This window comes from Camelus ferus, chromosome 11, assembly GCF_009834535.1.
Source record: "Camelus ferus isolate YT-003-E chromosome 11, BCGSAC_Cfer_1.0, whole genome shotgun sequence".
Taxonomy (NCBI): Eukaryota; Metazoa; Chordata; class Mammalia; order Artiodactyla; family Camelidae; genus Camelus; species Camelus ferus.
In genome coordinates, this window is record NC_045706.1 from 31,544,951 (window position 1) to 31,560,072 (window position 15,122).

General features: G+C 36.0%; 1 protein-coding gene across 2 annotated transcripts in view; it reads right to left on the reverse strand.

The window, feature by feature from the left end:
- Positions 1-1,301: 1,301 nt before the first annotated feature.
- Positions 1,302-15,122, reverse strand: part of MARCHF5 (membrane associated ring-CH-type finger 5) — a 42,541-nt gene continuing 28,720 nt past the window's right edge. For both annotated transcript variants that reach the window (XM_006183668.3, XM_014558353.2), the window contains 4 exons: positions 11,037-11,167; positions 5,257-5,440; positions 4,967-5,133; positions 1,302-4,181 (listed from right to left, as the gene is read on the reverse strand). In XM_006183668.3, the coding sequence (XP_006183730.1) occupies positions 4,065-4,181; positions 4,967-5,133; positions 5,257-5,440; positions 11,037-11,167 (599 nt within the window). In that variant the 3' untranslated portion in view covers positions 1,302-4,064. The remainder of the gene's footprint in view (positions 4,182-4,966; positions 5,134-5,256; positions 5,441-11,036; positions 11,168-15,122) is intronic.

Sequence of the window (15,122 nt, forward strand, 5' to 3'; positions counted from 1 at the left end):
ATATATTACTTCAGTCCCTGTTATGGATTGTTTCTTGCTTATTTTAAACTAGAGACAGCCCATATTTAAGTAGGGCACATCTAGTATTCCAGGTTCAAAGGATTCTACAGTGGCCCATGAATACTGTTAATTTACAGAGTATAGCAGTAAACAAAAGTGGGAAAAAAACTCCACATCCTTCTATCTTCCATTTTTATGTTGGTAATATCATAATAAGTTTAAGTAAGATCTGTTGCGTACTTTTAAGATTCTAAACATCTCAAAGCAGGCTTATTTCCCATCTGCCCCAGGACTTAGCACAGTGCCTGGCTCATACAGGTGCTCAGCAAATATCTGATAAAATAGGATACACAGTTGACGTACAGTAAGCTTGGCAAGCTGCTGTTATCAGTAAGATAAGTCCACGGTGGTGGTGGTGGTGGTGGTGGGTCAATCAGAACAGCCTACCCTGTTTCTGGTACAAGCCTTCTACAGTCATTCAGCTGCAAACCTTTCTTTTCCATTTGCTCAGGATCTTTGTTCCAGGAAGGCAATTAAGCAAGACATTCAACACTCCCACTTCTAATGGGTATACAGGGGGCAGGTAGCAGAGAAGAGGCAACCTTGAGGTCCCAGGGGACCAAAGAAAGAGTATGGTCGAATGAACCTCTACATTGGCACAGATTTATTAAAGTGTCCCAGAATGCTACCTCACTTAATCCTCACAGTAATCCAAGAGGTAGGTTTTATAATCTTCATCTTGAAGAGGAAACTGAGAGTCTATCTGAAAGATAAAGTAACTTGCCCTACAACTAATTAAACATCTGCTAGCTTATGCATCCAGGACTGTCTGACTCTGCTGTTTCTCCTCTGCTGGTCTGTATCTCAGATGACCCAGATACAATACAATCCCCATGGATGGAAGGGCCTTTAATTGATGTACTAATGTAGAAATTATAATCTTCTTCAGAAATTTAAGTTCTTAGTATTTCAGAGGAGGCAACTTAGTGTGCTCCCAATCCACTTGAACATACTTTAAGATACCCCATGACATGAGACCACCCAAAAGTTTTGTCTAATAATAGTCCAACTGGCCCTGAGGGTAGATGAAGAGATTGATTTTAAAAATTAAAACATACTTGGAATTTAGTCTAGCCTGCTTACAGAATAAAGACAAATTCTTCTATAGTTTAAAAAAGAATTCGTATTTTTACTAAGACAAAATCTCACTAATATCTCAGTTACTATGATTTGAAAAAGAATTATGTAGATAAAAACAAATTATGTTTTGGAAGTTGTTCAACAGACAAAGTACACCTAGAGAACATAAAAATTCTTTATTTAACCTAAACCAGCCAGTGTCGAGATAGTCTGCTATGTTAAAAACAAGACGTTTAAAAAAATTACAGCACAGTTAGCAAGGCAGTGACCAATTAAGTCACTTAGTTTAATTTATATTCTTCACAGTCATTTGATAATCATGTAATGATGAACAATAGTTTCAGCCACTTTGGAGATAAGTTAAATTCTGCAAAGAAGAGAATTCTACTAGTTGTCATTGAATTTTATAAAAGAGGTTTAAAACATTAATGAAGTTCATAGAAATAACACAGGAAAGCAACATGAAAATAAACTAGAAAACACAAAATATACTCACCCATCCCAAAAGTCTACAGCATCCCTTTGATCTGTCTCCTAATGACTCTTTTACCTCCTCATTCCCTTTTCCTAGCGTCTGAAGAGACTTTAACAATTAAGAAACTACTGCTCTGTAGGGGCTATTTTGAGCTTAAAGTGCCTCTGTTCCTTTAATTTCTCAGTTAATCCTAGAAATAGCCTTCTGAGATAAGGACTACTTGTATTTCAGAGATGAAGAGTAGCTGAGTCACTTGGCCGAAGTCCTAAGTACAGTTACTAAAGCAGAATTAGAATTCGAACCCAGGTCCAGCAACTTCAGTCAGCCCATGCTTTTGTTGCTTCAAGGTGGTGCGGGACACTTTCTGAAGAGACTGGTGCATGGTGCTTCTTGAGCTAAGGATCTTAAGATTCAAAAGTGTTCAGTTCCAGGGCTGAGGCCACTCTGGTCCCCAGGCACGCACATTCCCTCCTCACAGCCCTAGAAACTCCCCCTCCTTGCCCCTTCAGGATTTGAGTTGTTTCTCTGGCCCTCACAAGCCCTGATGCAAATAAGCCCAAGCAGCTACCTCCGTATTTGGGGCAAAAAGTAGTAAACGGGGAACTGTGTGCTTGTGTAACTTTAGTAAAGGCTGCCAGAAGCTGTTCTATATAACAAAGTTATTCAGGAAATATCTAACATGTTTTTTCACATTGAAAATTAAAGAAAAGCCAATTTATCTTATAATTATAGCTATATAATCTAAGTTATTTTTATATACAATCATAGATTTTATATTTCCCCTTCAGAACTGTAGCAGTGTTCTCAATAAGGCTCACTGTCCGTCACATATGCCCTTCCTCCCCAAATAATTACAACTTTGAATGTTCAATAGCCATTCATAGAAACTTCATGTTAAAACTCAGTTAAGACATTCATACTACAGAAAGGTACCAGTCTTAAATTACTAAAGTTAACATACATTATTGCAATCTAACATAGCTTGATACTCCTAAAGAGAAGTGGCCATTTATCAGTAAGGGAAAAATGTTTATATTGTCATGCATTAGATACTGTGAACAAGAAAATAAATAGGATTTTTGGAGCTATCTTTAAAAAATTTAATATTAATTCATGAAAAGAACTGCAAGATCATTCAGATTGCTGAACATTAAAAGGGCCACTACTGAAAACATCTTCAGATAACTGCTTTTGAAAAATGAATGTAAGACTAGTATAACCGTGATTATTAAGGTGCTAGCCTCAATATGACAAGCAATTAAAATTTTAAGCATTAGTATTATTTTTTTCTTAAACTGACAAGCCCCAAACAATGACCTTAATATTTACTCAAGACTTCTTTGTTTTCATAATTATCTCTTCACTGACTAATATAAAAACAAAAGAGCTCAAGGCCTCACCTTGGTTTACTCACTGCTGGTTTTCTTTTTGTTGAAACCTAGACTGTAAACTACATAAAAGCAGGAACCAAGTCTGTCTTGTTCGCCACTGTATCCCACAGCACCACACAGTGCCTGGGCAAGTAGGAGAGTAACACCTGAATAACTGAATCAATGAGAGAGGAGAGGAAAATAACTTTATTGATTTTTTGCAAATCATTCTCTGTGCTCAAACTACTATAAACTGGCAGCTCTAATTTCTAGAAATATGAATTTAAAAACCTTACTCCAGTAATGGAAGGACCTGATGACTGACTCTCTCTCTCTCTCTCACACACACATATACCCCACACACAGACAGTAATTAAGACTGCATGAGTCAAAATTACATTATGAATTATGAGATGTCAACATTATATAAATAAAATTTAATAGTGAAAAAGTGATCTGGAAGCCCTGTGAATTTTTACCCTACACATTTTGGAGGACATCACATGGGTTAAGAAAAACACAACAAAATTGCATTTGTTCAGATAATAATTTCAATGTTTACATACATTTTTGGTTTGTTATTTATTTATAACTAATTTAATTTACATTTCCTCATATTAACATAGATTCCTGTTTAGCTTGTAATCAAATTATGCCAGTGAGAAAAATCCTCATAGTACCTTCATTGAGTTGCTGATTCTAAGAAAACACTGAACATGAACATGTACAAAAGAGGCATTTGAATAAAACAGCATGTGCATTTTTAAATATTTGCACGGTTTGATCTTTACATTTCTGTCTGGAGAAAATAAGAACAAAACTCAGGTTCACCATGCTAAGATAATGAATGGTTCAGACGACTGCCATAAAAGAAGTACGTACAAAACAAGGAAAACCAATCACATCCTTAGGTTCCGTGATTACTGAGAGGGTTTCCCCTGCCCTAAGTGCTTTATTATATTTCTTAAAAATACAAGAGCAGCAGCTTATCACAAGTCTCCACTACTGTGCATTAATGATGGAATCAAAACAACAGACTCATAAGGATGAGAGAACTGCAGAACAACGAGAAGTCAGTTTTATGCTTCTTCTTGCTCTGGATAATTTAGAATTTTGCGATGCGCCTGACGTAAATATTGCTGCTGTTTGAAATACACCTTGAATGCTCCTTTAATGGCAACAAAAGCAATTCCACCCTAAAATAAAAAGAAAAATTAGCTTTTTATAATGCAGATTTAGAGAAACGTAACAAAAATCATTTTACTTAAATCACAAAAGACACAGGCATTGATACTAATTCTGCAAATGAAACAGTTCTCTTTTCTACTAGGGAGAAAGGGAGAGAACACTAGTACTACAGGTAACAGAGGTCAGAGATGCTTTTGAGTATCTCTGAGTAATCTTTCCACTTAGCTCTACATCCATTCTCATAGTAGAGAGAATGCCCAGGCACTATTTTGCAGGCTGCCACCAGAGGGAAAAGTGGGAATAATAATGGCATCAAATAACAAGAGGGCTTACTATGTGCTAGTACTTCAAATGAATTATCTCATTTAATTCTCACAATAATCATGAGGTAGCTACCATGACTATCTCCACTCTACAGACATAAAGAAGTCAAGAAATTTTATTTAGGTTTCTCAGCAAGGCAATGTCTGTGACAGCATTTGAACTAAGCCATGTGACTGCAGAGCAGAAGCTCTTCACCATAATCTTGTTGGCAAGAGGGGTGGGCGTGATGATTCATGCATATTCCAGGAGGGAAGTCACCCACGGTGCAGTTCCCGCAGGCCGAACCACTGCAGTGGGTCCTCTCCTGCTTAGCGCTAGTGGATGACCGCGGGGATCAAACAGAGTTTAAGGCACAGGAGCCACAGAATGAATATTTTATATAGTCCCATTGGGTTTTTCTTTAAACAAATATACAGTTTGTTCTCTTTTGTATAGTCACTTGAAAAAAGTAATATTAAAGCCATCTTACCAAGATTGTCCTTTGTAAATTAGAGTTAACGCTACTGAACATTAGTTTACCAACTATTGTCGCAATAGTAGGAAAGACAAGGGCTCCACACAAAATTCGGGTGGCAGAGACATGATCTGCTAAAGGATTAGCCTCAGCTGGAATTCGAGGAACAGGACAGCCAATCCCTAGAGAAAAAAATGCAAGGTGATAGTGCTAATAAGTCAATAACTAAAATATCTTTGCATGCTAGGATTCGCACACAATTATTAATTTGGTATGCTCATTACACCCACAATTCAGGGTCTTACCTGGAAATATACTGTTCAAAATTTGTAGTTTATTTGAGTATTTGCGCCATAGTCTAAGCACATAGTCTTCCCAGCGAATCATCTTGCCTAATATCAGCATGACAGGGATAGTAGGAAGTCCAATTAAAAGAAATAAAGGATCAGCTCTCTCCATAACATCCAGACCTTCTTTATGGCCTACAACCTGTAAAACAAATGGGATTTGCTAGAATCATTTCCTTATCTAATGAAGGGCTGCATGCTTGAGCACAATTCACTTTAGAGGAAATGCTAAATTTCAAAAGAACATTGAAATTAAAAGTTTTAAGAATAAGCTGGAAAGCTATCAGTCCTAATTTATTTATAAGAAATGTCTCTCATTCAAGGCGGAAAAAAGCTCCCAAGCTGTTTTATGTTACACTGGAATAAAAGCTTTAAAACTCACATTGTTTACGTTTCAATAGAGGCGAGAGGACTTCCGGTTCTTGCTTCCATTCCTCTCGCTTAATTTGGTTAGACTGGACTATAATTCTAGGTCCCAGGTGTCTTCCAGCAGAGCATGATGTCCTGCTTTTCCTACTAGGATGTAAGCATAGCCAGCCAAGGGGCAGGACTGGCCTTTAGGAGATGGCCCGAAAGCTTATTTCTCTTTGGCTCTTTCTCCTTACTCAGTGGTGTCTGGGATAGAGTGTGATTTCTCTAGCTGATTAAATGCCTGATCTACAGACCTAACTCTCTTAAAATGCAGTTCCAAGGTCTAGATTTGAGGGACTGCAATAGGGGCCCAGTTTTGGCTACAGTAGGTTCCAGTCACTTTTTCTAATCCAGGAACCCTAGGGTGCTGTACCCATGGAGTCATGAAACTAAACAGCCCTTCCCCTCTCATCTGGATCTTGGGGTTATTTCTCAATTGGTTTCGATCCCAGAGGGCAAGAAGCAAACTCATGAAAAAGTAAGTGGGATTTTTTCAAAAACGAGATGCCCTTTATTAAAATGTAGAATTTTTTAGGTGGACTTGAAGGAGAAGTGAAATAAGGAAGCTGAGCATGGTCAGTGCAAAGTGAAATTCTAGACAACAGACTTGATCCAGGTAAAAATATTTTATAAAAGTATGTGGGTGCTTGAAAAATTTCAGCTAGGGATACAGCCTGGAGTTTTGTACTAATTTATCATTACCAAGGGGACTAAGCCTCTTCCAAATGGTCAAAAACCATGATATTGGTATCTGAAATTCTTCTGTGTCTTCAGGTAGAAACTTAGTAACTTCACCTCTTACATGTGAAGGGTGAACACTTTGAGCTGCCCTAAAGTAAAACAGTCTGGTTCACTATATTTCATAAACACATATCCCACACTGGGGCCAAAAGTAGATTAGCCCAGAGACTGTCTTTACCGTTAATGCTTTCCCCATGACATTTTATTTTTTTTTAGTATCATTTTACTATTTACAATATGATCACTTTAAAGTTGTAAATGTGATTAAATGTGATTTGAATACTCCCAAAGTGCTAGCAAATAAATTCAGAAATCTGAAAAATTCCTTTGTTGGGTTATGTTTTCTTTTTGGAATTTAGGGTTTTAAAGGCCCCTGTTGCAGCTAAAGTGGAGAGAAATGCTTTGTGCTCAAGCTGAGGATGACCATACGCATGTACTTGCATGCACTCATTCAACTAAATACTGATTATGCGGCACATACAGGCCTAGGTGTTGGGAATTAAATGGTGAGCTAAAAAGATGTCTTTCGGAGGTGAGAGATAATAAATCAGCAAGTGTGTAAATATAAATATTAAGGAACTAGTGTAATGTAACATCTGTAATGTTACACCACCTGCTACTACAGTCAGACTGAAGGGTAATAAATGACATCTGAATTAAGCAACGGGGCTGATTTAACTTTGGTCAATAAAAAACCAGCAAACGTTGTGTACAATCATGTACATTCTGGTTTTCTGTCCCAAGACTTTAAAAATAGGTTATTTTTAAGACTTCAGTTTTGAGATGAGATTCAGGAACTACAGAATGTCTTGTTCAAGAATCTGTTATATATAAAATAAAGGCCTATGGAATTGTAGGTTTAGAGAAAGGTTTGTTTGTTTTTCTGCTTAAGAGCTAAAAGCTAGATCTCCTTAGCTAGGCCTGCAGTTCATTGATGCTGGAAGGCTAAGAGTTTTAATTAAGGCCTGATTTTTTTAAAGCACTGCCTATAGAACCCTACTTTTAAATGGGAGGCTGGAACAGTGATGAAATAATAGGTTTTCTTACAGAATGAAGGATAATTCAGTGTAATATAATTAAGAATGGACAATGCTTATGAGGGTTGTCTTTATACTACATGTGGAAGTGAAACTAGGCTGGATATTAAGGTTCCATTGTTCCAGGATAAAATGTTCCAGCTGTCTTTGGGACCAGGTTTTACTTAATAAGCCCTAGATTTAGGGACAAGAGTCCTAATGCTTCTTCCTTACTGTGTGGAACTAGACATGTAAGCTCTCTGAGTCTGTAAACTAGGAATAATTGACAGTATCTATGTCATAAGATTGCTCCAAGAATTACACGCATCAGTGCTTGAAAAGCGTTCAGTCTGGTGTCGGGAAAAAAAAAAGGTTAACTATCATGTTGTCTTTTCAACAGAAATTTAAGTGGAAGGGTCCATTCAATTTCTTTACAACAAACAGGGATTGAACCTAAGACTGGTTCATGAAGAAATAAATGGGAGTAAATGGGAAAATAGTGATCTAATTCCTTAACCTGATTTACTTGAACAAAGTCATCAGAGAACAAAAAGGAAAACAAAATAGTCAAGTGTTAAAAAGAAAACCCTAAATACTGCTGATGGCATATGGGGCACAATTGCTATGAAATATACTCAGAAAGGTAAAAAGTCTTCCCAACACTCTCAAATCATACAACAGTACCTACTTATTGTCACAACTAATCTCTCATTTCTGCGCTAAAAAAACCTTTTCAAGTGAGACAGTACATGTAAAGGTTATTTCTAAATGGTAACACATAATATATATATAATATATATTATCATAATTTTAGATCTTCCTTTCTGTCACCATTAACATGTTCATTTTTTTTTGTCTCCTTGCTCATATCATTTCTTCCTCTCTACCAATCCAAATTATTTCCTTTAAGGGGCAGTTCAATACTTACTGTTTTCATAACTTCAAATGATCTTTCACTTTTACTGAATTAAAGTACTGTTAATGTAGTCTTCTGCATTCTCTTCATATTTTTTACATAACCTTGTAACTGTTCTCCAGCTGTTCACTTAGGTTAGACTAGATTCCTTAAGGCTGGGGATCAGGGCTTTCAATTTGTTTTGTATTTTACACAGACCCCAGTTCAGTGCTAACTTTTTGAATGAATCATACCAATATGCTTCAAAATGCCAAAATACAACTGGTAGCCCTTCTTAGGGGATACAAACTATATTCGTTAATTGGCTCTTGTTGTTGAAGTGTCTCATTAATTATCAAAATTCTTTTTAAGACTCAGCTAGCCTAAAATCCTTTCCTTAAAAAGAGCCATCCCACTTCTTATGGTCCATTAGGTCTTAAAGAGTAGTCACTCAATCTCAGAGGGACTTAGTTTCCTCATCTGCAAAAATATACTTCTGTATAATGTATTTATTTGAATGTTAAATAATGTATAAGCTGCTCTCTGTTTTCAGGTCTCTGTTAGTCCCAGTGAATGGTCCTGAACTTCCTTGATCTAATGATACACTGATACTTGTTACTGGAATTTAGCAAATTACTTACTGCAGAGCATATAATCAGTCAAAGAAACCTGTTACTACCTGATAGAACCAGTCATATTAAAAAAAAAATCAGTATTTATGAAAGCCTTTTCAAGTTAGTATCTGTGTGTATGCTATACAGGGAATACATACGTATATCATAGTCTCTACTTTTAAGAAAATTATGCTGTAATAGGAAAAGTAAGGCCTGAATACAACAAAAATTAAATAATTTAGGTAATCTATATAAGAAATAGCACTTGGTCAACAAAGGATTAACTGCCATTTGAGAAATAAAAACATCATAAACGTAGAGGAAAGAAGAAATCACATTGGGCAGGAGTTGCCTGGTACATTTCATGGAGGAACAGTGGTGAACTAAGCCTGGAAGGAGGGTTTCTATTAGGAGGAGTAGAGAGAGGACTGGAAGGACAGGTATTAGGCAGGGAGGGTGGCATAAGCCAAAGGACAGAGGTAAAAAACCTAAACAACATAAGGATAGGTTGGAGGAGACAGCCCAATAGGCCTCAAAGTAGAATGAAGTACGATTGTGGAGGACCCTGCATAGCAAATCAGGTTAAGGAAATGGAATTTTTTTTAAGTCAGTGGTTCTCAATCTTTATCCACTACCCTTATGACAAATGATTTGTGATTCATTCCAGTGACTGTATCCAGACTTCTGGGGTGTCATCAACATTTTATGAAGAAGTCTTGCAACATTCTGTCTCACCATGATTATTAACAGAGCAACCAGAAAGGCTGCTCACTATCAACCTGGCAAACAGGTTATGTGCAATTTCTAGAATATGACATATAATTCCTTCGAACCCTTTTTCTTTCATGTACTATTTTTGGTAGAGAAAAGCAAGTTATATCATCTACAAACCTAAGTGTGTTAACTATTACTGAGTTTGCTATGAAACACTTAACCAACCTAGGTGTTGCTTTTGAAAAAAATTATTTAAGCAGAGTATGAGATAGTAAGCTTGAAGTAAGATGTTGAAGTAATTATTACTTTAGGAAGATTCATTTGGAAGGATGGACTGATAGAAGAAAATGACATTAAAGAAAACAAGAGGCTCCTTTAACCATTGAGGCATGAAGGGGAACTGACAATAATTCAGGCTGTGGAAACAAAGCCAAAATGGAAATTGTTTGGACTTGGTCAGTGGACTAGATATAAGGCTATGAAGTAGAAAGTATTAAAGGTAATCGTAAGAATGTAGGATATAAATCGAGTAGATGGGAACATTGTACGAATCAAAGATATAGAGAAACTGGGGAATAAATATGGGTTTCAAACTGAGGAAAAGACAAGTTTGATTTCAGCAATATTCAGTGTGAAGTCGCAAGAGGTCATTTAAGGAGAAGGGCCAATCTGTCCTCATAGGATTGGATTTGGGAAAAGATTAGGGTGAAAGACATAGATCTGAACACAAAACGCAGTTATGATAGCTGAAAATATTTTAGGAAGAAGTATAAAAAAAGAGACAAGAGTCAAGGGCCTGGGACTAATCTTGAAATTTAAGTCTCTCCAATCTTCAGCAACAGTTATTGACTATAGCATTGTTTCATAATAGCAAAAACACTAGAAGTAAACAACGATCTATTCAATAAGAGACTGGCAAATAAACTGCTGAAAATCTATACAAAGAATGCAGATTTCTCCATACTTAACACAAAAAAGATCTCCAAAGTTCTTGCTGTTTTAGAAAAAAGAGGGGTTCATCTCAAACGTATTTCCTTTTGAGGGTAAAATGTATTATTGTGTGTGTGAGAGGATATTGTTTTTTCTTACATATGCACAAAGAAAGTTTAGAAGAATATATTTGAAACTAGTAACAGTGGCTACCTGGGGAGAAGGGGAACCTGGGCAAATGAAGGAGAGGAGTAAGAAAACTCATCCCTAGATTTTTTTTTTTTATATATTTTCTTATTTCTCAGCCATGAGAATGTTATTACTTGTTCAAAATAATTTTTAAAACTCCTAACAAAAATCTACTTAACTGATCTTCGTATCAAAAGTAACATCGTCAAACAGAGTAAAATAGTGAACCTGCATCACTGTCACTGCTCCATAAGTCACAGCTGTCCAATAGATAGAGCCAACCATTATTCCTGCTGCAGCAAATGGACAGGCTTTTGAGATCAGTCTGTCTGCAAGATCCAAGACGTAAACAACTGGACCTATAATACAAAGAAAATGAGTTAAAATTTTAACAAAAGACAGATTAAAAAAAAAACCTCGTTGAATATTTTTCACAGATCTAAAATATTTTTAAGAAGTTGGATGTTCTCATGCTTCAGGAATAACTGTTGTAATGGAAATCTAGATTTGAACCGATTTAGAATTGCTCAGTCATTTGCATCGATAGCTAAGCTTTACTTCCTAAATTCTAGGAAAGAGCCTCTTCAAATTTTTATCTTTATCAGTAAATCCTCAAACACAGCTGCTTTATAAAAAGGAAAATAGTTCTTACTTTTCTCTCTTAATCACACTGGCTACTGCAGAATGTCATGGCCATTTCAGCTTACTCTTCCCAAAAATTCCTGGTCACAATGAGATTCTCTAGTACTTGGTAAGAGTATCACTTCTTTGACTTCACTCATTACTTCCTTGTTAGTGTGTGAAGGTAAGCGAGGCCATTTTTTTGTAGTTACACTAAGTCAGTCTATCTTACTTTGATTTTTGATATGCTATACTTAGTTGAGCATTATTCTCTAACAAACTTCTTTCAGTGATCATGCCAGTTTTTATGTCATTCTAACAGCTGTATGTACCAATTAAGCCTCTATTATTATATGCTTACTAAGTGAAATTTGGTTACTACCCCCCTCTGGTAGTTATTTGGAACAGCTACATGTGGAGGAATTCTAATAACTGCCATTAAGCTCAATATAATTTAGCTCCAAATTTTTTCAGACTAGTGGAAAGGTCTCAGGCCTGAATTAGAGCAAGCCCTAAAGAACTGAATATTTAAGTTTAACTAAAGGAACATGAAAGTTTGACTTAGTAATCATCATATTTGTTGAATGCCCTCTACATACAATTACTTAAGATATTTTCTTAAAATGTCTAAGAATTATTACCTGCCTCTGGGGGCTTACAATCTACAGGAGGATACTGTAAACAAAATTTTATTTCCATTGTACAATTTATTTCCATTGTACAAAAAATTAACATATCAATATATGATAAAATCATTAAAAGAACAAGCATCCATCTATGGAGCCCTGGTCAGTACTTCCCCTGATTGCCGGAGCCAGTAATATCACTAGTCACTGTATAAAGAGACCACACTGTGAAGAAGGAAGAACATTAGGAGAGACATCAAACAGACCTATGATTTAAATTTAGCATATTTACTTACTACTGGTAAAATTTAACTTACATAATAACATTTAAAATTACGACAAGGTATCTTTTGGGACCAAAGAGATAAAGTAAGCCTAGTTCAGTGCATACTGACTCCACATTGTCTAGTAACACTCAGCAATTCTTGACTACTTCCATGATAGCAGGTGTTGTGCCACACATTATATGCACCATTATTTAATCTCATAATGTAGGGTTTAATCCTTAAAATACACAAATTGGCTGGGTTATGTTTGTAACTCGCTCAGAAGGCACAATAAAAAGATTTCAGTGAGTCACCAAAGATCCCTCAAATGCTGGTACTAAAAGTTAAAGACCATAGTTATATATAAAACCTCAAAACTTCAGCTTTCATATTCTCTACTGATAATTCTTTAATCAGAAAATTTAAGCCACAAGAAACTACAGACTCTTTACAGCGCATGTATCCACCTACCAACACCACACCTACCTGAAGTCAGTCCCTTCACTTACATACCAGATCCCACCCCCTCACCAACTCAGTTACAGCACCTCTACTCTCCTACATCATTTCCCCCCTACCCTCTACTGGATTATTTCCATCAAATAAGCATGTCATTATTTCTTCTATCTTAAAAAAACAAACAAAAACTCTTTTCATGATCCTTCTTCTTTCACTGTTCCATTTCTTTGTGCTCTTTACAACAAAATCATTCAAAAGACTTATCTGTTTTTACCCTCCTTCAATCCTCTCTTGAACCGACTCCACCAAAACTACTCACCAAGTTCACTAACAACCTACACATAGCTAAATCCAATGGGCTAATCCCAGCCCTTCTCTTATTTGGCCTATCAGCAACATTTGACACAGATGTTCCCCGCTTCTTCCCAGTATATGGTTTTTCATTGCATTTCCAGGATATCATCACCTCTTGGTTTTCTTCCCATCTCACCACTCACTCACTTCTCAGTCTCCTCTGCTGGTTTCTCCTCTTTTTGACCTCAGAGAGGCCCACCTTGTCAACTTCTACCTCATCACACTCCCTTTTTGATTACTCTGCTCTTTTTCTTTTCCCCAAAGCACTTATCACCTAACATATTCTAATTTACTTATTAATTAGTAACAGAATTACTTATTAATTCTATTTTCACCTACTAGAATAGGGGTTGAGAAACTATGACCCATGGGCTAAATCCAGCTGGCTGGCTGTTTTTGTAAACAAAGTTTTATTGGAACATGGCCACATGCAAAGCCTGAAATACAGTTAACCCTTGAACAACATAGGTTTGAACTTATATTTTGGATTTTTCAATAGTAAATACTATAGTATCATACAATCCACTGTTGACTGAACCCACGGGTGAAACCGCAGATACAGAGGACCAACTGTAAGTTATACATAGATTTTCAATTGCGCAGAGGGTTGGCACCCCTAGTTCCCCGTGCAGTTCAAGGGTCAATTGTATTTACTATTTGTTTTTTTACATGAAAAGTTTGCTGACTTCTGAATTAGAACATAAGCTCCAAAGGGGCAATAACCTTTTTATTTTGTTTATTGATGAATCCCAAAATCCTATCTCTTAAAATTTTTTTGAATTCTCTTCTGAGGTACTAATTTAAAACCATGATATTAAAATTTCCAGGTCTTCCTTTTTCATTATTCTATATGAAACCCAAGTTATAAGACTATTTTTCTACCCAGTCAGAATCAGAATTTATTAGGAGAGAAGATATTTTGCATACTTTCAATTTGCCTTCTCCCCACCACCTTTTCAAAAGGATGCTTAGAAAGATCTACTGATGGAGTGAATCAATGTAATTCCTAAAAAAAAAAAGTAATAGGTCATTTAAATGAAAACAGTTCCTAAAAAGTAATCCATCACAACCAACTTTATCTATTATGAATACGGACAAAATAGAGATGTTTGAATTGTCTGTTGTTTAAAGATCTCAAAAGGTTCCAACCTAATAAGCTCAATTTTCAATTTTCTTCCTCAGTCAATGGGTATGAATTCTTTTTATACAAGTGAAAACAAACAAATCCTCATACTTCCTTCTGGAAATTTTTTATTCATCCCTTGGGTCATATGCAACAGATGTGCTGGATTAAATAAAGAACTGGCTGCGTTTTATAATCTCTAATTCCAGTTTTTCTGACAAAATTCTGTCCAGGCTTTTGTCTTAAGTTTATTTTGCCTAAACCTCTCAAGGCTCTTCCAGATAGACTAGTCCAAGATTAGTTTAATATTTAAAAGGAAGGATATATGCCTACTGGTAAATATACCATTAGAATTATAAACTGCACCCAGAGGAAGTCTTTCTCAGAAGCAAAGATTACCCAGGCAAGCTATTTGATGAGTAAGCACAATCACTGAAATCCTCTGGATGTCAGTCCCTCAATCATACTTCTCCTATTTTTTCCTATTAGGAAGCTTATCATGTGCTACTATCCCATGATTTGGGGGTCATAAAAGGAAAATAGCAACAGTCACTAGATTCTTCTTATTGTCAGATTACAGGAAATGAGGAAGGCAAATAGTCTATCCCTTGAAGACCTCAATTCTAATGGGGAGGAAGAAGTATGAATAAATAAGCCTCACAAGTTAAAACTATAAGGGCATAAAAAAGTTTCAGTATTTTAAAAAGACACTATTGAATTTTAATGCCTCAGTGGGCTTAATCACTTATGTTTTCAATAGTACTGTATTTACACAATGAGTGGAAATGGAAGCTTTGTGTAAATACAAGTTTTGAAAATTCAGTAAAATAAAGGGCATTAGGGAAACCTGCAATTGAAAAGAAAT